This window comes from Aythya ferina (assembly GCF_964211825.1).
Source record: "Aythya ferina genome assembly, chromosome: 7".
In the NCBI taxonomy this organism is placed as follows: domain Eukaryota; kingdom Metazoa; phylum Chordata; class Aves; order Anseriformes; family Anatidae; genus Aythya; species Aythya ferina.
In genome coordinates, this window is record NC_140302.1 from 21,672,925 (window position 1) to 21,689,642 (window position 16,718).

Sequence of the window (16,718 nt, forward strand, 5' to 3'; positions counted from 1 at the left end):
CCTTTAGGCTTTTTGTGAAATGTTTATTTTTGTAATGTTCAACATCTGACATGTCTCTTCTTCAGTTCCACCTTGAATTCATCAGTGCACTTTAAGGATATTTTTTTCCTGTTAACAGGATTTATTTTAATCATGGTTGAAGCCTGCCTTTAATAACCATGATGCTTATAGCATGTTATTGTTAAAAACCTTAGCATTATATATATTTCCTTTTGGAAAATAACAATCGTTGTATCATTAAAACTACTTTTCTATATAATCCACATGTTTTCCAGATAATATCCAAAATCCAAATTAGCTAGAAATTTCAGATAATGATTGTTTTTTTCTAATGTTTCTTTACTGTAGAATCCTTGGATGAGCTAACTTCCTTAGTGGTGAAGTTATTTTCAGAAGTAGAGAATAAAAATGTCCCTATACCAGAGTTTCCTGAACATCCTTTCCAAGAAGAACATCTCCGGGTAGGTATAGAGATGTAGGTAGGTATAGAGATGTATCTTCTGTCAGGAATGTATACCTTAAGTGATAGTTTGTATATTACAGTGATACATTGTGCACTTCACTACTTTTGTGTCAGTGTTCTCATTTTTCCACCTGCCTGAATGTGTAGTTTGTACAGCTTACGATAAAGTTTGTACGTTTCGTTGTTCCTTTAAGCAACTGTGAGATAATTATTTCTATGTTTAAGCATCATGAATGCCTCAAGTGTTCCCCTATTTTTCATTTACCTTTCAATCTGATTTAGATGTTATGTAATAAAATGTGTACACATGAAGGGGGTATGATATGTGCTCCTGAAACGTATAAATGAGATTGGGTGAGTGTCTGCTTGTTTATGGATCTCCTTTTTTGTTTTCACCTTCAGCAACTTTACAAAGTGGTGCCTATTAAGGACATCAGAAATCTTTATGTCACGTTTCCTATACCAGACCTTCAGAAGTACTATAAATCAAATCCTGGCCATTATCTTGGTCATCTGATTGGGCATGAAGGCCCAGGGAGTCTTTTGTCAGAGCTTAAAGCCAAAGGTAAGTCCTTTGAAAATAAAGAATGAAAAATTAGTTAATTGTACAACTCTTGAAAACTTAAATGTTTAATTTATAGTTTATCTCTGTAAGTTAAATTTGAAGTTCCCAGCAACATGAGTAATTTGAGTTGTAAATTATTTCCCACTTTATTCTTGTTTCTGTGGTGGGTACAAATGAATAACTAACAAACACCCTAACCATTGATGCTACTATTTTTTCTGTGCTCCTCTTTGTCCACCCCTGCTTAGAGAGACATGCAGTTTTGCTGTACTGATCTTGTCTCTGTTCTGTCACTGAGCTAGATTACTGTCAGCTCTCTTGATGTCTGGAAGAGTACCAGAGTGTACTTTTCACTGTTGTTCATTATATTACTGTGTTCCAAATAGAAATAAATTACCTGGTGACCTAGTGATACTTAGTTTGTTCTAGTACCATGAGCACAAAATCAGATAGGTCAGATGTTTATCTTGCCCTGTTGCTATAGATGCTAAGGAAGAGAAGGGGAACGTGTAATGTTGTTAAAATGCCCAAAAAAGGAAGGGGGGGGAGGGGCGGGGGTAATGTTGCTAAAGCATACTAAGAAAGTAGTATAAACCTTTACAGGTTTATTTATGCAAAATATTTTCTTTGATTTTATAGGATGGGTATATACTCTTGTTGGAGGACAGAAAGAAGGTGCGAGAGGTTTCATGTTTTTCATCATTAATGTGGATTTGACAGAGGAAGGACTTTGTAAGTGAAGCATTGTTTCTGCATTCCATGTTAGTCCTGATCTTGATGGGCTTGTGTTTGTATCCAGGGAGAGTAATTGTCCTAATAACTTGACAAACAGTATGTTTTAATTCACTTCTTATTCTGGTTTTGGATCCCAGTATGTTAACACATTTCATCTAACACAATAAATCAATTTATTTGAGGTAGTATTGAAGTATTTAATTAAATTAGTATTTTAAAGTAAACTACTTTAGAAGAAAAGTTGTTAATACCTTTGTGTGCTACTTATTCATAAGATTTAGATCCGAGTTAAATTATACTGTAAATCAGTATCTTACTGTATGACATGTTCAAAGCAGTTCTCGGAATTAGCTGGGGACCTAAGCACTATTCATGTCTATGAATAATCGTATTAACTTTTTCAGTGGGATTGTAAATATACTTAAATACCTCGATGTATCAGAATGTAATTCAAAATACAAAGTTTCTTACGTGTTTTCATCAGAATTATTTCTTTGTGTAGGATTAAGCAAGCATTTTTTTTCTTTCCAGTGCATGTTGAAGATATTATTTTGCACATGTTTCAGTATATTCAAAAACTACGTACAGAAGGACCTCAAGAATGGGTTTTCCAAGAGTGCAAGGTACAGTGATTGGTACACGAAATATGCAGTAGTAGTGTTTTTACAAATTTTTGAATTATAACTAGGACCTTTTTCCATGGCCGTGGACGTAGTCTTTAACAATTGTGTGGTAACTGAGTTTCTTAACTTTAAAGGTGTGTTTTCTGTGGTGTGGCTCAAATAATGTGTACATTGAGAATATGTCTTAATGTAAATGTGAAATGCTCTTACAGAGCCATGAGTTGACATTGCATTACAGCATAATGAAGGCACAGGAAGAAGTTTCTTACCCTGTCCTCAAGGATTTGACACTGGAACATTACTGTTTTACTTAAAGTAGAGGTGTTCTCAAATTACCAGGAAATTCAAATACATGGAATCATAGAATCATTCAGGTCAGAAAAGGCCTCCAACAACTCCAGCTCCCTCAGCCACTCCTCAAAAGACTTGTTTTCTACACCCTTCACCAGCTTCGTTGCCCGTCTTTGGTGTCCCGTGAGTTCTGGGACAGCTCTCCTATGATGAACATGATTTACAAGACATTAATTTTTGTTCAGCACAGAGCTTTTTGCTAATAAGGTGTTAATAATAACACTTCATGTTGTGAGATGGTCACATGTTGCTCATGAATTTTGTGCAACTTGAATATTACTGAAACCTCTTGTGTTAGGTATTTGTCTCAGATTGAATGGTACTATAAAATGGATATAACAAAAGTAGCCATTAATTATTCTTAAAACAGTTTTTGATATATGCTTTTCAACCCTTCTTAAATTGTTTCCTAGGATCTAAATGCTGTGGCATTCAGATTTAAAGATAAAGAACGACCACGAGGTTATACATCGAAGCTTGGAGGAATGTTGCATGTAAGTGATACTTTCTTTTATTTTGTTTTGGATAGTATGTCTTAGCATTTAAAATTTTGCAGTATGTTTAACCATACACTGAATAAATACGAGTATGTGCAAAGTTCCTTTGCACTTCTTGAACTTAAGAAGTTATTATCATGCTGCATAGCTCTTACCATTGGTGGTTGCTAAATTGCATTTCCTTCACACTACCATTTTTTATTTCTACACTTGATAGAACGGATTTTACAGTAACTGGAGTTGGCTATTTGATTTGTTTCAGTATTTCTTAATGTATCATGTAATTCCATGCCCAGCTTGAAAGCTATATGTGTTCTACTGAAATAATGTTCTATCATAAGTCCAAGTAGTATGTTTCTAAATGCTTCTCTAATTAACAATATTGGAATAAAACTAGCATTTCTGCTTACTGCAGTAAGATAGCAGATCAGAAATGGTTGAATCTTCTAATGTGGATTACATATTGGTAGTGAAAGTATCATGTAGCTTATACTTGGTCTTTGTACTTCCAAAATCCAATTCCCTCATTTTGCACTGAAGGAAGATTTTGCCTGTTTTCTTTTTGTTTTGTGGCACTCGTGCAACATCTGTAAATTGCAGCCACTTCCTATTGCACAGCTAATTGTTTTGTTAGATTTTTTTGTTTGTTTCTTTCTTTGCAGGAATTCCTGTATATGCTCCTACAGTTTTGATTTGTAAAGTCTAAAATAAGTCCTTTATTTCAGAATTGACTTTCTGTTTACTAAAAGACAACTGACAACATTTAAACGAATATTTAATGGAGCTCCTATTTTGGCTGCTATTTTTGTTTTTGCTCTAAAAAATGCATGAAATTTCTTTGAGAACTGTACTATGTCTGTCTTCTAAAGCGGTCTTTTAGTGGTCTGTATTCGTTGGATCAGTCCTGGTTATGATTACTGGCTCCAAAAATTGCATCAGGAAGTTGTCAGCAGGGTATCAATTCAGAACAGTGTTTTTTCCTTTGATACTCTTTGCAGTATAAATGGTAATTTTGATTCTTCCATTAGTTGCTTAAACATTAATAGAAAACTAACTGTTCTGGTTCTCTTTGCTTTCCTCTGAGTCATACTAAGTTTATGCTCTGAAGCTTCTTCAAGCTGGAACTATAGTTTGATGATTTCTTATGAGTACAGAGTGTTTTTAATAATTGGAGGAGAACCTACGTGTAAATTAGCACTAGCAAATGTAATGTCATAAGTTGTTACATATTTGTCAAAAGGATAAAAAAAAAAAAAAAGACTACTATTCATCAGAAGTTCCTATGTAAAGCACGTTTGTGGTGGTGTAATGAGTCACCACTAAAGTCTCACTGTCAAATTACATTCACTATTTGTCATGTGTAGGCTTGATATTTTAAAGACAGTTGTTCCCTAGTTTGCTATGCCCTTTTTGTTTTGTTCTGTTTTCTTAGTTGTATCATTTTTTAAACTTTCATTTTAATTTGATTGTTGTATGTAGATAAATTTAGGTCATACCATAATGTAAGTAAAATAAAATAGATTTTCAAAAAAGTGATCACAGAGTGGTTGAAGCTAGAAAGGACCTCTGGAGGCCAGTCTTGTTCAACCCTCTGCTCAAACAAACAAACAAAAGTGATAAATTTTGTTATGTTTAATTCCAGTTGGTGAGCAGAGTATGGCTTGTATTTTGTACAGGTAATAATAACATAGACTTCTGGTCACTAAATCTGTATTACCTTGGTCATTTCAGATTAGAAGTACATAGGTTTCTTTAAATCTCCACTTCAAATTGCATGGTCTGCTTAGCCTTTTATGCAGAATTCAGTTAAATGAGCGTTCTTTGGTCTACTACAGATGTTTTGAACAAGACCTTTCCAATCTTGTTCTTGTCTGATATATTTGACAGCATTAACATTTGAATGCTTTATAACACAGGTTTGGTTTATTGTACTTGTGTGTGTGGTTTTTTGTTTGTTTGTTTGTTTGTTTGTTTTTCTGTTACTCCTTTTCCCTCACCTCAGTCCTTCTCTTTTCCAAAATGCTCAGTATCAGTTACTCTGTTCTGGAAGTCATTCCACTGTAGTCTTGTGTATAATGTATATAATTCAGAAAACCATCTTAAGGTAATTCTGGTCAAAAAGCTGTATAGCTGTATGGCAAAATGCTAATGATGCTTGGTGCTTCTTGTTTAGGCTACCTCATATTTTTTTACTGCAGAAGGTTTTGGAAGTTTTCCTGTATTCCCCACTAATCGCTTTCAGAGGAGTGAAAGTTATTTATTTATTTTTTTTTCTTACATAATGAAACTCTGAGGCAAGGTACATATTAATTTTTTTCAAATGTATAGTAACTTGTTCAGTAACAGTTGGGCATGCACATAATTCATTGTAAATAGTTCAGCTACTCTGTAGTCAAATGTACATAACTAGATGAAAAAGAAAAGGCAGTATATTCTATGCATTTGAAATGAAATCTGATTTGATTTTTTTTTTTTTTAATTGTCTGCTTTTCTAGAAATGGGGCTTAATTTCTATTGTCTTAAAATTTGATGAAATGTACTGTTTGGGTCCCTTGCAATGAAGTGCACAAAAAATAAGGGAAAGGTATGAGTCATTTCAAGGAAAAGCTGTAAGGAAGGTTCAGAGCTGCCTGGCACAGTGAGGCAGTGGAAGCATCTCTTTTGGGAGACAAGAAGTCAGTTGCCTAGGCTCCACTGATACTTCGTCCAAGAAGTTCTTGTTATTGGTGTACTTGTTATTGGAAGTTCTTGGCGATGACAGCAAAAATGTGTAGTTGAATCAATTTGATGGATTTCACGCAAAGAGCTGTCTTTCCTATGTTGGATCCTAGCATGTCTGTCTGCTGCTTCTTCCCAAAACATACTATGTGTACACCTGGAAGGTTTTGTAGAAAGTCTTAGAGACTTTCACTTTAAGCCTAAACAAAAAACGTTAGAATAAAAATTGTGTAAATCAGCATTATGCTTTTAAATAATTGAAAGACACTTTAAATTAGTGTTTTAAAAACTGAATTATTAGGGAATCCTAAAAAAAAACAAAAAACTTGTTCATTTGTTTTGTTACATTTAGTTTTTCCCAAATGCACTCTAATGATCACTTGGTATTCTGCCTTCAAAGATATCCTCCAGGGGTCAGCATTTGCCATGTTATTTTTACGTCAGTTCAGAACAGTATTTAAAGATCAGCGACTTTTTATATTGAAGCATGCAATATTTCAAACTAAAAGTATAGTAATGTGCAGTATATCAATGCACCTGGTATAGGAAACAATATTATCTGCATAATTAGAGTGCTACTCTGTCTTGTTTCTCTTTGAGAGAGGGACTTAAAGTGATCTATGCACTTCTAATCTGAAAGTATGAAGTCAGTACAGATTTAGTGACCAGAAATCTCTGCTTTTTCTTTTGCAAAACCATTTTTTTCACGCTTAGTTTTTGTTTAATTCATCTACATGTGTCTGGGCTTTGTCTTTTAGTATTATCCTATAGAAGAAGTATTGGCTGCTGAGTATTTGCTTGAAGAATTCAGGCCTGATTTAATAGAGATGGTACTGGATAAATTGAGACCAGAAAACATTCGGTAAGTTGAACTACAGTAACTTGTATTTTAACACAAATATTATAAGAGAGCAGATGAACTAGTGGAAACACAAATTCTTAGGTGGTTCTTGGAGCTCCAAAGTAAATGTTACTATAAAAGAGAGAGTAGTTTTGCATTAATAAGATTTATTTCTGCTCCTCATTGAAAAGAAGTATTCTAAGTGTATGCAACTTTTCCTGTTTATACAAAAATATCCTCTCAATCTTTCCTGTGTGGGATGTCTTCCTCAGACTGAAATTGTTTTTAGGAAAATGAGTACTTGAATAGCTCAACTGCAATAGCTCATCATAAATTCTTGGGGCATTTTTAATGGAATGCTCTAGTACTCATAATTTTGAGCTAAGTCTGGAAATTAAGAGGAAAGTTTTTATCTGCTGTCTATATGTTCCCTATGAAAAGCTGCCAGATTTGATGCAGATTAGCAGACCCGCTTAAAAAAAATCGGCTTCAAGTGGATAGAAATAGCTGCATCTGTAGCTGCTAAAATCATAGTATGGTTTGGGTTGGAAGGGACGTTAAAAATCCATCTAGTTCTACCTCCCTGCCATGGGCGGGGGTACCTTCAACTAGATGTAGTTGCTCAAAGCTCCATCCAGCCTGGACTTGAACACTTCCAGGGATCAGGCATCCACAATGTCCCGGTATACTTAGTTTACCAAGTCTTGCTATTTTTTCCCGTACTTTCTGCAGATGTACATTTTATTTTATTTACTTATTTTCACCTTTTTCCCCATACAACTTCTCTTTAAGTTCCTAAAGAGTAGAAATATTCTGGAATTATATAATAAGAGGCCAGTACTACGCATTACTTTGCCTGACCTACCATGTAGTTGGAAGGTGTGTAATGAATTTATGAGGTGCCATACAATGCAAAGAATTTTTTTTTTTTAATATCTTAAAATAAGCATATAAAATTAATGTGTACTTTATGTGGGTTTCTTTATGCCTCAGCTTGCTTTCTATGAAAATAATGTCTTCTGGGGTATTTTAAAATATAAAATTAGTCACTGTAACACTGAATGCTGTGGAAATGACGTTTTAGTAATTCTGCTCATTTAGAAAAGGAGGTGACTATTGGAAAGAGAATTCAGCTCATGCATTGAGGAAAACAAAAAGACAATATCAAATAACTGCTTCTTGGTTGTCTGTTGTGTAATATTTAAATGTGTGTATATATGTATGTTTATGATTTAATACAAGCTAATTACTAGAAAGGCAGAGAGCAAATTAAGGTTGCATGGTCAACAATTAAACTAGCACTTTACAGCCTGAATTTTCTTTTTTGCAGTTTAGCAGTTCTAATACAGCTTTTGTGTATATCGTAACAAATTGCAGTATTAAATTTAAGTTGTGTAGAGATACTAAAATGTATAGAAACAGAAACAAGGTGTTGATTATGATTCTGTATATCAGTCTTAGTGTATTTGAACATCTGTTTGTCAGAGTGCTTTAGAAGCCAGGTATGTTTCCAAGATACTGAATTTTTTTTGCTCTCTTTCTGAACATATTCTGTATACACTTTTGGACAGTGTTGGATACAAAAGGACAGTGAGCAAGTATTCGTATATTTTTAGAGCATTTCAACTTTCTGAATTTAGTGTGAGTAACTTAAAATTTGGGGCATGAATCTTCACTGTATTTTTTTGTATGACAAAATTTCTTCAGTGATTTCATTTAGTTTATGCCGTGTTTTACTTTATTTTCAAAAAATCTTTATGTTTCAAATAGTTATTGGATAAAGGATAAAATTGGATTATGATCTGTATTTGCAAATGTCATGGAGCCCTGCTGTTTCAAGGGGTATATTGGTAATGATAAAATAACTGGAGCTGCCTGTGTCAGTGACAGTAGTTGCCATAGTAATTAATGCCCTTTAAAGAAGGGCCTGTATCCTTGTATGTGGGTGTGCATCTACGTGTAATGTGTGTGGGATACTGAACTGAAGCTGGAATGTTTGGAGAGATCATATTAGGAATGAGCAAAACTTTAAAGGAAATTTTCCTGGTTCTCTTTCCTATTTTCATGTTTACTGCCTAAGTTCTTGAAAATTAGATACAAAAGCTTACTTGTAATATAAAGATGCATTTTAGTATTTAACAGGGAGAACACACAAATACCTATCTTAAAGCTTACCAAGAAATTCCACTCAAGTTTGAACTTCTCACAGGTTTTAGAATTGTTCACAAGTAATTTTTTTTTTCTTCCACCATGCATAAATTGTGTCTTGCAGTGATTTAGCTTTTCTTGACTTGAGGTACTGCTTTTTATAATGGACTTATTTGTTATTTGCTTTTCCTAATCTTATTGGAATTCACCTGCACCAAGGGCTTTTCTTGGCACGTTTATATTGGGGTAGCTGTATTCACAGTTAAGACCACTGTTAAGTGTCTTTAAAAAAAGGAGGAAAAAAAAAAAAAAAAAGCTTAACTTTTTGACCATGTTATTTTCTTAACAAATTGTGTTTTTAAGAAGTATGGAAAAATATCCATACTCACAGATGGTAGCAAGTATCCATATGCTCTTCTATTTGATTGAGCCATAACAGGAAATTTTTATATTCTCCTCCTGCCCCCGCATGCTATTTGTTGCATTTATTAGCTTAATTTCCCCAAGAGAGAAACCTCCTTAAGATATAAGCATCATTTTTGCTTGTTCCAACTGCATTGGGTTTTGCCAGCCATCTGTGAAGATAAGGTATTTGTCGCAATTTTAGCTGAAAAATATATTTTTCGTGTTATTTCCAATACATCTTTTTCCTCATCATCTGCAGTATAAATGCTCTTATTAAAATTTAAGAAGTTAGTGACTCATTAGATTAAGCAACTAAAGAATGTTTTTTACTGGATCTTAAATGGATCCTTTTCCTTTCTTTTCTATATCTGAAGTGAAGCATTAGTAGAATCCTAGATAGAAAATTTCTAAGGGCCTGAATTTGACAGATAGTGAACAGTTATTTAGTGTAGTTGTTGATGCTCATCCCTGATGATAAACATGTTACAAATGTAGTATGCTTACTTTTTTTTCTTGCATTGTATTTGATGAAACATTTTGAAAATCACAATTTGTTCACGTATTTCCCATCACAAGCCATTGCTTTTTGTAGGAACATTGAACATAACTGAGTAACTGAGAACTACAACCACTTGTATGTACAAGAATGTACATATAGAAGTAAATTGCATTTATATTTTCTTTATTTTTTTTTTTTCATGAATGGCTCAGAATTCTGTTTGTGCTTGTTTAGTTTAAGTTTGTTATAGGAAGGCCATAATGCCTATTTTGCATTTCCAGTGCATTTCAATGCTGTCTTAAACCATGTGGATGTTCATAGTTCCAAAGAGTACAGCGCAGGAGTGAAAAAGAATAATTAGGAGCTTTAAAGATGCATCATGATGTATTTAAATAACTGCACAGCACTGTGTTTCAACGTGTGGTACTGCTTTTTCCCTTTCCCTATTTTGTCCTGCTGTTCATTGCTGTAAGTGCTTGGTTTTGGTTGAGGTGCAGGCAGATGAAATACCTTTTAATTTGTGTCATATGGTTGTAAGCATTTATTTTGAGAGAGCTCAGCATGTAACTAATTACTCCAGTGGTAACTTGGGGTACAGGGAAGGCAGGAGGATACCATGAAACAGAAGTTCTTACAAAGCTAATTTCCACAATTCAATTTTCTGTACGTTGAGCGAATAGAATAATTCTTACCTCTTTAATTCTTCTTTTTAATTCTATGTGTTTAATTCTTCTGTTCCTACAGGAAATATATGGGTGCCCATATTGTCACTACATTCCCTTCTCCAGGGTACTGATGCTCAAGCAGCAGAATAAGACATTTGTGTGTTACGGCACACCTTTGTCTTGCTGCTCAGTCCACATGATTATTGGAATTCTATCAGGATAATCTCTTAGTTTAAGAGTTTATCTCTTTTGTTGTTTGTGTTTTAGGATGGGAAGAAAGACCTGGTAGGTTGCTCTGAAATTCTAATAGACTTTGTTTTTCTACAGTCTCTTAGCAACTTCATCTGTACACGGTAGAGTTTTTGCTCACCAGCTGTCTGAGTTAAAATGCAAAACACAGAATATTCCTATGGCTCATTTTTATGAAAACAACAGTCTCTGTAATAGATTTCACCCTGTTGACTGAGCTAATGTCTGCTGTTTTGCAAGAACAAATATTCTCTAGGACTGAAGTGCTTAGCTCTTTGCTGGATATTTACTTAGTGTTATATTGTTTCTTTTGTGTAAAAACAAACAAATGACAAAACAATACAATAGATGCAACATTGGAACAGACATGAAACCATTTTATACAAAGTCATTATAAAAAGGTTAACCGTTTCTGCTGCCATTTACAATGACAGATGAAATACATCTCTCAGAGATGAACATTCTCATTCTGGTTTAGACGTTTTGTAACTTTTGCAGAGAGGCATGGGCTATTGTGTATTTGTATGTGTGTACATGCTCATGCTAATCATGTGGTTACTCAGAGGAAATCATCTGCATTCCTGAAACATGAGGTTTGATTACCCTGTTTAGTGTGTCTGATTTAAAATATTGTCTCAAAATTAGACTCTGGTACAAGTCCTGCTTCCATTTTGAATTTATTGCTAGAGAATGTCTTTGCAATTCCATGTGGCTCTTAGATGTATTTCTCATTTAAATGCATCTACTGCTAGCTGTATGTCTAGTGATCTTTTACCCCACTGTTGTCCTGCTGTTTGAAATGCAAGGCCCAGGTTAAATTACAGTCATTTGAAAATTCTGGTAATAGGGGAATCTTGAACTTAATACAGCAGAATCCTGTTTTCTTCAATGTTATTGGATCGTTTAGTCATTTACATGTATACATTAGATGAAAAAGGAGGTATGAGGACCTAGATGTTCACAATATTAGTATTCTGTGTATTTAAGCTTTTCAATGTATTGTAAAAATCACCCTAAGGGTATTCTCCAGCAGTGTATTTCTAAACTAAAATACTATATTTTGAGGCACATCCATATGCTTGTTTTGATTCCTGCCCCTATTTGTTGTACACATGAAAAATATACAACAGAATGTTCTTAGCCTGAAGATATTGTGCTATAAAAGAGCACTTGCATTGTATATACTTTGATGCTTTAATGTGCATTTTATCCATCTGCACAAGATTTGACAAAGTTTGTTTCTGTTCTATCCAGCATCTAGAGATCATTAAATGTACGTAGGAGATAATTCTGCTACCTTTTTAAAACAATTTCAGAATTCTTATAAATTCTTTGTTTTCATTTTTTACTTCTTTACATTTATTTTTAAAGCTAGCTCCTTATTTCTATTGAATAGTATTTCATGTTGTTGGCTGTTAAAAAATTCAAGGGATTTGCTTGATACCTGTTATGAAGACTACTAAATAAATATAAGTTTGTAATTTTCTTTATTCTGGATTTCTCCTCTTGGGTGGATTCTCTGGGTGTCTAATAGAGTGCAATTCTCTAGTATTGACTATAGAATATATTAATCCTTCTGCTTTTTTATCCTCGAAAATGAATAAATAAACAAAAAGGTGTAAGTCTGAAATGAGAATGATACAAGATGAAGAAACATGAGTCAGGTTATGAATGGGAAAAGTGCAATTGCAATAATGTAATCTAAAACCCTAGGTCTGGAATAAAATTTCTATAGTCAGTATTTCCATTTCTCTGAATTTTGATATAGGTGGTATGAAAAATTGAATTAGTTGATTCGTTCTTTCTGAAGATCTCAAGTACTGCTGCTTGTGTCTTCTGGAACAAGGACAAAGCTTATAAAATATACATGTATATTGAATACAACAGTTGTGTATAGCTCTAGGTTGTAACACTTCAGAAAAAATGGTAAAATTAAATTATGCTGATAGCAAGTATATGGATACTTAACTAACCACTAAGATTAACCATGAAATCAGGCTATTTAAATGTACTCTGTAATTATCCAAGGGAAATAAATGCATTATCATGATGGAACAGAAATAGCACTCTAAATAATTGCTCACTGTTTTCTTAAACATATTCATGCAAAACTGCTATGTCTCTTTGTTTTCAGAGTTGCAATAGTGTCCAAGTCTTTTGAAGGAAAAACTGACCGAACAGAAGACTGGTATGGAACACAGTACAAGCAAGAAGCAATTTCTGATGAAGTTATTAAGGCATGTTAAAACATTTAATATATTCCAATACCTACAAGTGAAAAGCAGTGGTAAATTTCTAGTCTAATTTTACATTTAGAGGAAGGGAAAACATAAATTTGCTGTACATAGTACAAAAGTATGCATTGAGTCCATTTAATATTATGAGAACCAAGGATCTTTGAATTTCAAATTTATTACATAGAACATATATTACATAGAACATACATGTTTTAATGGCTTTAAGCTATATAAAGTTTTAATACAGAGAATGTTATTCTCTATATTAAAAACTGTATGCAGCTTTTCTATAAAAGTTCCATAATATGCAGTAGCTACTTTTAAATTTTAAAAAGTTGATATATTTTTGAGTTTCTGTTAAGAATAGGATGGTTCATTAACATTTAAGAAAGGAATGTTTTTACAACTGCTATATATATCTGTGTTTCTGAAATGGATTTTTGCAACTTACAAAATGAGAACATTAAATAAGTTTCTAAAAATCAAAACAACACCAGTGAAGGTGGGTAAGTCCTTACTGAATCTCTTTATTCACTACTTCTTCTTTTAGGAAGAGATGGCTAAATACACCCTAAAGCTATATTAGACCTGCCCAACGTGCTTTGGACAGGCATCGCATAGGATCACCTCACTTCCTTTAGCTTTTCCATACCTATGTTCTTTGTTGATGTATTTAGTGTAATGCCTTCACTTAGAGTTCTCATTAGCAGAAAAAATGAGGCACAGAACCACTTCCACTCTACTGTCAGCTTTCAAAATTTTCTTTTTTTTTTCCTCATTCTCCTGAGCACTTCATCCTCCTAATAGCCTACTTCAATTTGGTCTCAGATATTTCCCTCTTTTCCTGTTACTTTGCTAGCAATTACACATAAGATAGTGGAACATATTATTGAATCTTCTATTACAGTAGAAAGACAATGAGTATATATAGTAATATATATAAGTAGAAATTTTATTTTGCATCGTTTTTCCTATTTATCTAGAAATGGCAAAATGCTGACCTGAATGGGAAATTCAAGCTTCCAATGAAGAATGAGTTCATTCCTACTAACTTTGAGATTTTGCCATTGGAAAAAGATGCGACACAGTACCCTGCCCTTGTCAAGGTAAGGTATCTATCTGTTCTGTTTGCTGTTTAACTTTCTGGGAAGTTAGCAGTGTGTTTTTAAAATACAGAACTTAGAATATTCCAGAACGTAATAAACAACAAAAATAGGCCTTACAGGTATTGCTAGATAATGGAAAGTCCATCCATGCAAACCTTTGGATTGTTACTACTTGGGTTCCTATGAAAACGAATCCACAAACAACTTGGACTTTTTTGACATTTTGAAAGTGTGTTAACAGCTTCTATAAATAGTATTAAACCTGGTTTATCCAGCAGAAGGGTGACTGCCTGTCTTGTAGTTTTTGAACACTATTCAGTAAATCAAGTGTGTAGACAAGGCCTTTTTTTTTAAACTATGAGTAAAGAAAGCTTGCAATTGCATGGAGAGAAAGAAAGGTGTAAACACATAAACATCACTTTCCGGTCTTCTGGAGGCATCATTTAATGATCTCGGTATTTTTAGCAAATCTTATTATCTGTGTACTTAAAAATTACTTCACACTACTTACACATAGTTGTCTTTTCTAATAATGTTCATCTCTATTCCAGGAGATGAACATTATATTCTCTATTAGCTGGAGTATAAATAGGATAAGTCTTCTGCAATTAGACATTGTGCTTCAGATTGAATACTAAATTAATTCAGGAACACTTTTTTGCACACTAGATTAATATGTCTAGTTTAGTGCAAAGACATCCTTCAGGAAAAGTATTTATTCTGCACAAGGCACTTTAGGCATATACTTGAAGCAGTTTTATTAACTGCTTCAAGAGTTAATAAGAGGAGGACTTTTAGCATGTGTTTAGGTTCATCCTTCACTGAAACACTAAACCTCAGCAGGGACAACTACTACAGCTCTAGTAAGTAACGCTAATTGGTTTGCTACAGAAACTTGATGGTCCTTCAGTGTCTCTGTAGCAACTAATCTACACAAAAGCCTTGCTTTATGGCATCATTACTTTAGAAATGTATCTGCTGTTAGTTTTTCCTTTGCCTTTAAAATGTTTTCTGAGGGGAAATGTTTTTAATCTTCTGTACTTGATGAATTATAGCTATTACATATTTTGCCCACATCTTTCATATGAAAGATGTTTTCCCCAGCTGTATGTCTGTGCTGTTTTGCTGTTGTGGGCCCTGGCATTTGACTGACCCTGTAGCAAACCATTACAAGAACCAGTTCAGCAGAGATAAGATGTACAAAAAAAGCACTTTTTTTTTTGGTCATTTTATATACATAAGTGAGCTTATTGTGTGGACTGGACCAGTGTTGTGGAGAAAGGGAACTTAAATATGAGCAAGGATGGCCTTGTTTCACTGGCAGCATGTCACTAGGTCAGTTCTGTTCTAACGGTACATTGTGTTCTTGGAAAAAAGCATCACAAAGGAGAGCAGTTAGGGTATAGGTTTAGGCCTGAGAGCATAATTGTTATCGTATAGTCCTAGGGCTGGAGATTTCCAGCTACTGGGTCAGGTTTCAAGCACTATGAACTGGCTGTGTGCATTATCATTGTGTTTCTGATGCAATATGTATTCTAAACTGTGTAGTAGAAATTTAATAGAAAAAAAATGTCAAAATAAATGCTCAGATCCTTTCCTATGCTGGGAGGTTACTCTGAACTTTTGGTGATGGATCTTTTAATTAATTTCCAACTAGTTTAACTGCTCTTTCTAAACATGAATTTTTTAGTATTAATGCTTTAAAGCAACGTGCTATGAATTTCTTTTAACAAAAGCCTTAAATACACAATTATTTTCTTAGTCTAAAACGTGTCTATATGCTGCTGTAATCTCAGTGCTGTCCCTATAGCAACACATCTTTTGATGTCCACCATAGCAGGGAATTCTGTGAAGCTAACTTTATTAGTTGTCTTTGACCATTCCTGCTGTAGAGTTGTTCCCATTATGATCATAAGCGCATTCACAAGTTTGCAGCCATTTAACTTTATGTTAAGATGCTGTATGGTGAGAAGAGAGTCTCAGTAAGAATAGATTATATAAAAATTTATATAGAGAGAATGTGAATTTAAGGGGACAACACTTAAACTAAGATTTGAAGTGATTAATATATTTTTTAATAGTTTAATATATCACAGTTAAAAGTTAGGTGACTTAATCTCTTTTCTTGACACAGGACACTGCTATGAGCAAACTGTGGTTCAAGCAAGATGACAAATTTTTTTTGCCAAAAGCTTGTCTCAACTTTGAGTTTTTCAGGTATGGTATGTTAAATATAAAACAGAGATTGCTCTCTGAAAGTTTCTTGTTTGTTGGGAATCTGTGTTTCTGTGACAAAACCTTGCACGTATTGCAGCTTTAAAACAGTTGTCCGTGGTAGAATATGCACTAAGAATGAAATAGCAGGAAGGCTCATATAAATTATGCAGTAGATGAGTAGCAAGCAGTTGGAGGTACTCCATCTATGTATTAACAGGAAAGGTTTATCTAAAAAGGTTTTTAATTTACTTTTATTTTCTATATCTAGTACATCTGTTAGTAATATCTACTGCAAATTGCAGTACAACTTTTTTAAAATAGGAGTGTATTTTTTCATTAATAACTAAATGACAACTGTTTTGAAATTATCTTTCTTTACCAGATACTATTCTGATATTC

General features: G+C 33.7%; 1 protein-coding gene across 3 annotated transcripts in view; it reads left to right on the plus strand.

The window, feature by feature from the left end:
* Positions 1–16,718, plus strand: part of IDE (insulin degrading enzyme) — a 63,806-nt gene that overhangs the window by 20,852 nt on the left and 26,236 nt on the right. For all 3 annotated transcript variants that reach the window (XM_084525802.1, XM_084525801.1, XM_084525800.1), the window contains exons 6-14: positions 349–461; positions 866–1,028; positions 1,668–1,760; positions 2,295–2,386; positions 3,151–3,231; positions 6,711–6,814; positions 12,894–12,996; positions 13,980–14,102; positions 16,237–16,319. In XM_084525802.1, coding sequence (XP_084381928.1) covers positions 349–461; positions 866–1,028; positions 1,668–1,760; positions 2,295–2,386; positions 3,151–3,231; positions 6,711–6,814; positions 12,894–12,996; positions 13,980–14,102; positions 16,237–16,319 — 955 coding nt within the window. The remainder of the gene's footprint in view (positions 1–348; positions 462–865; positions 1,029–1,667; positions 1,761–2,294; positions 2,387–3,150; positions 3,232–6,710; positions 6,815–12,893; positions 12,997–13,979; positions 14,103–16,236; positions 16,320–16,718) is intronic.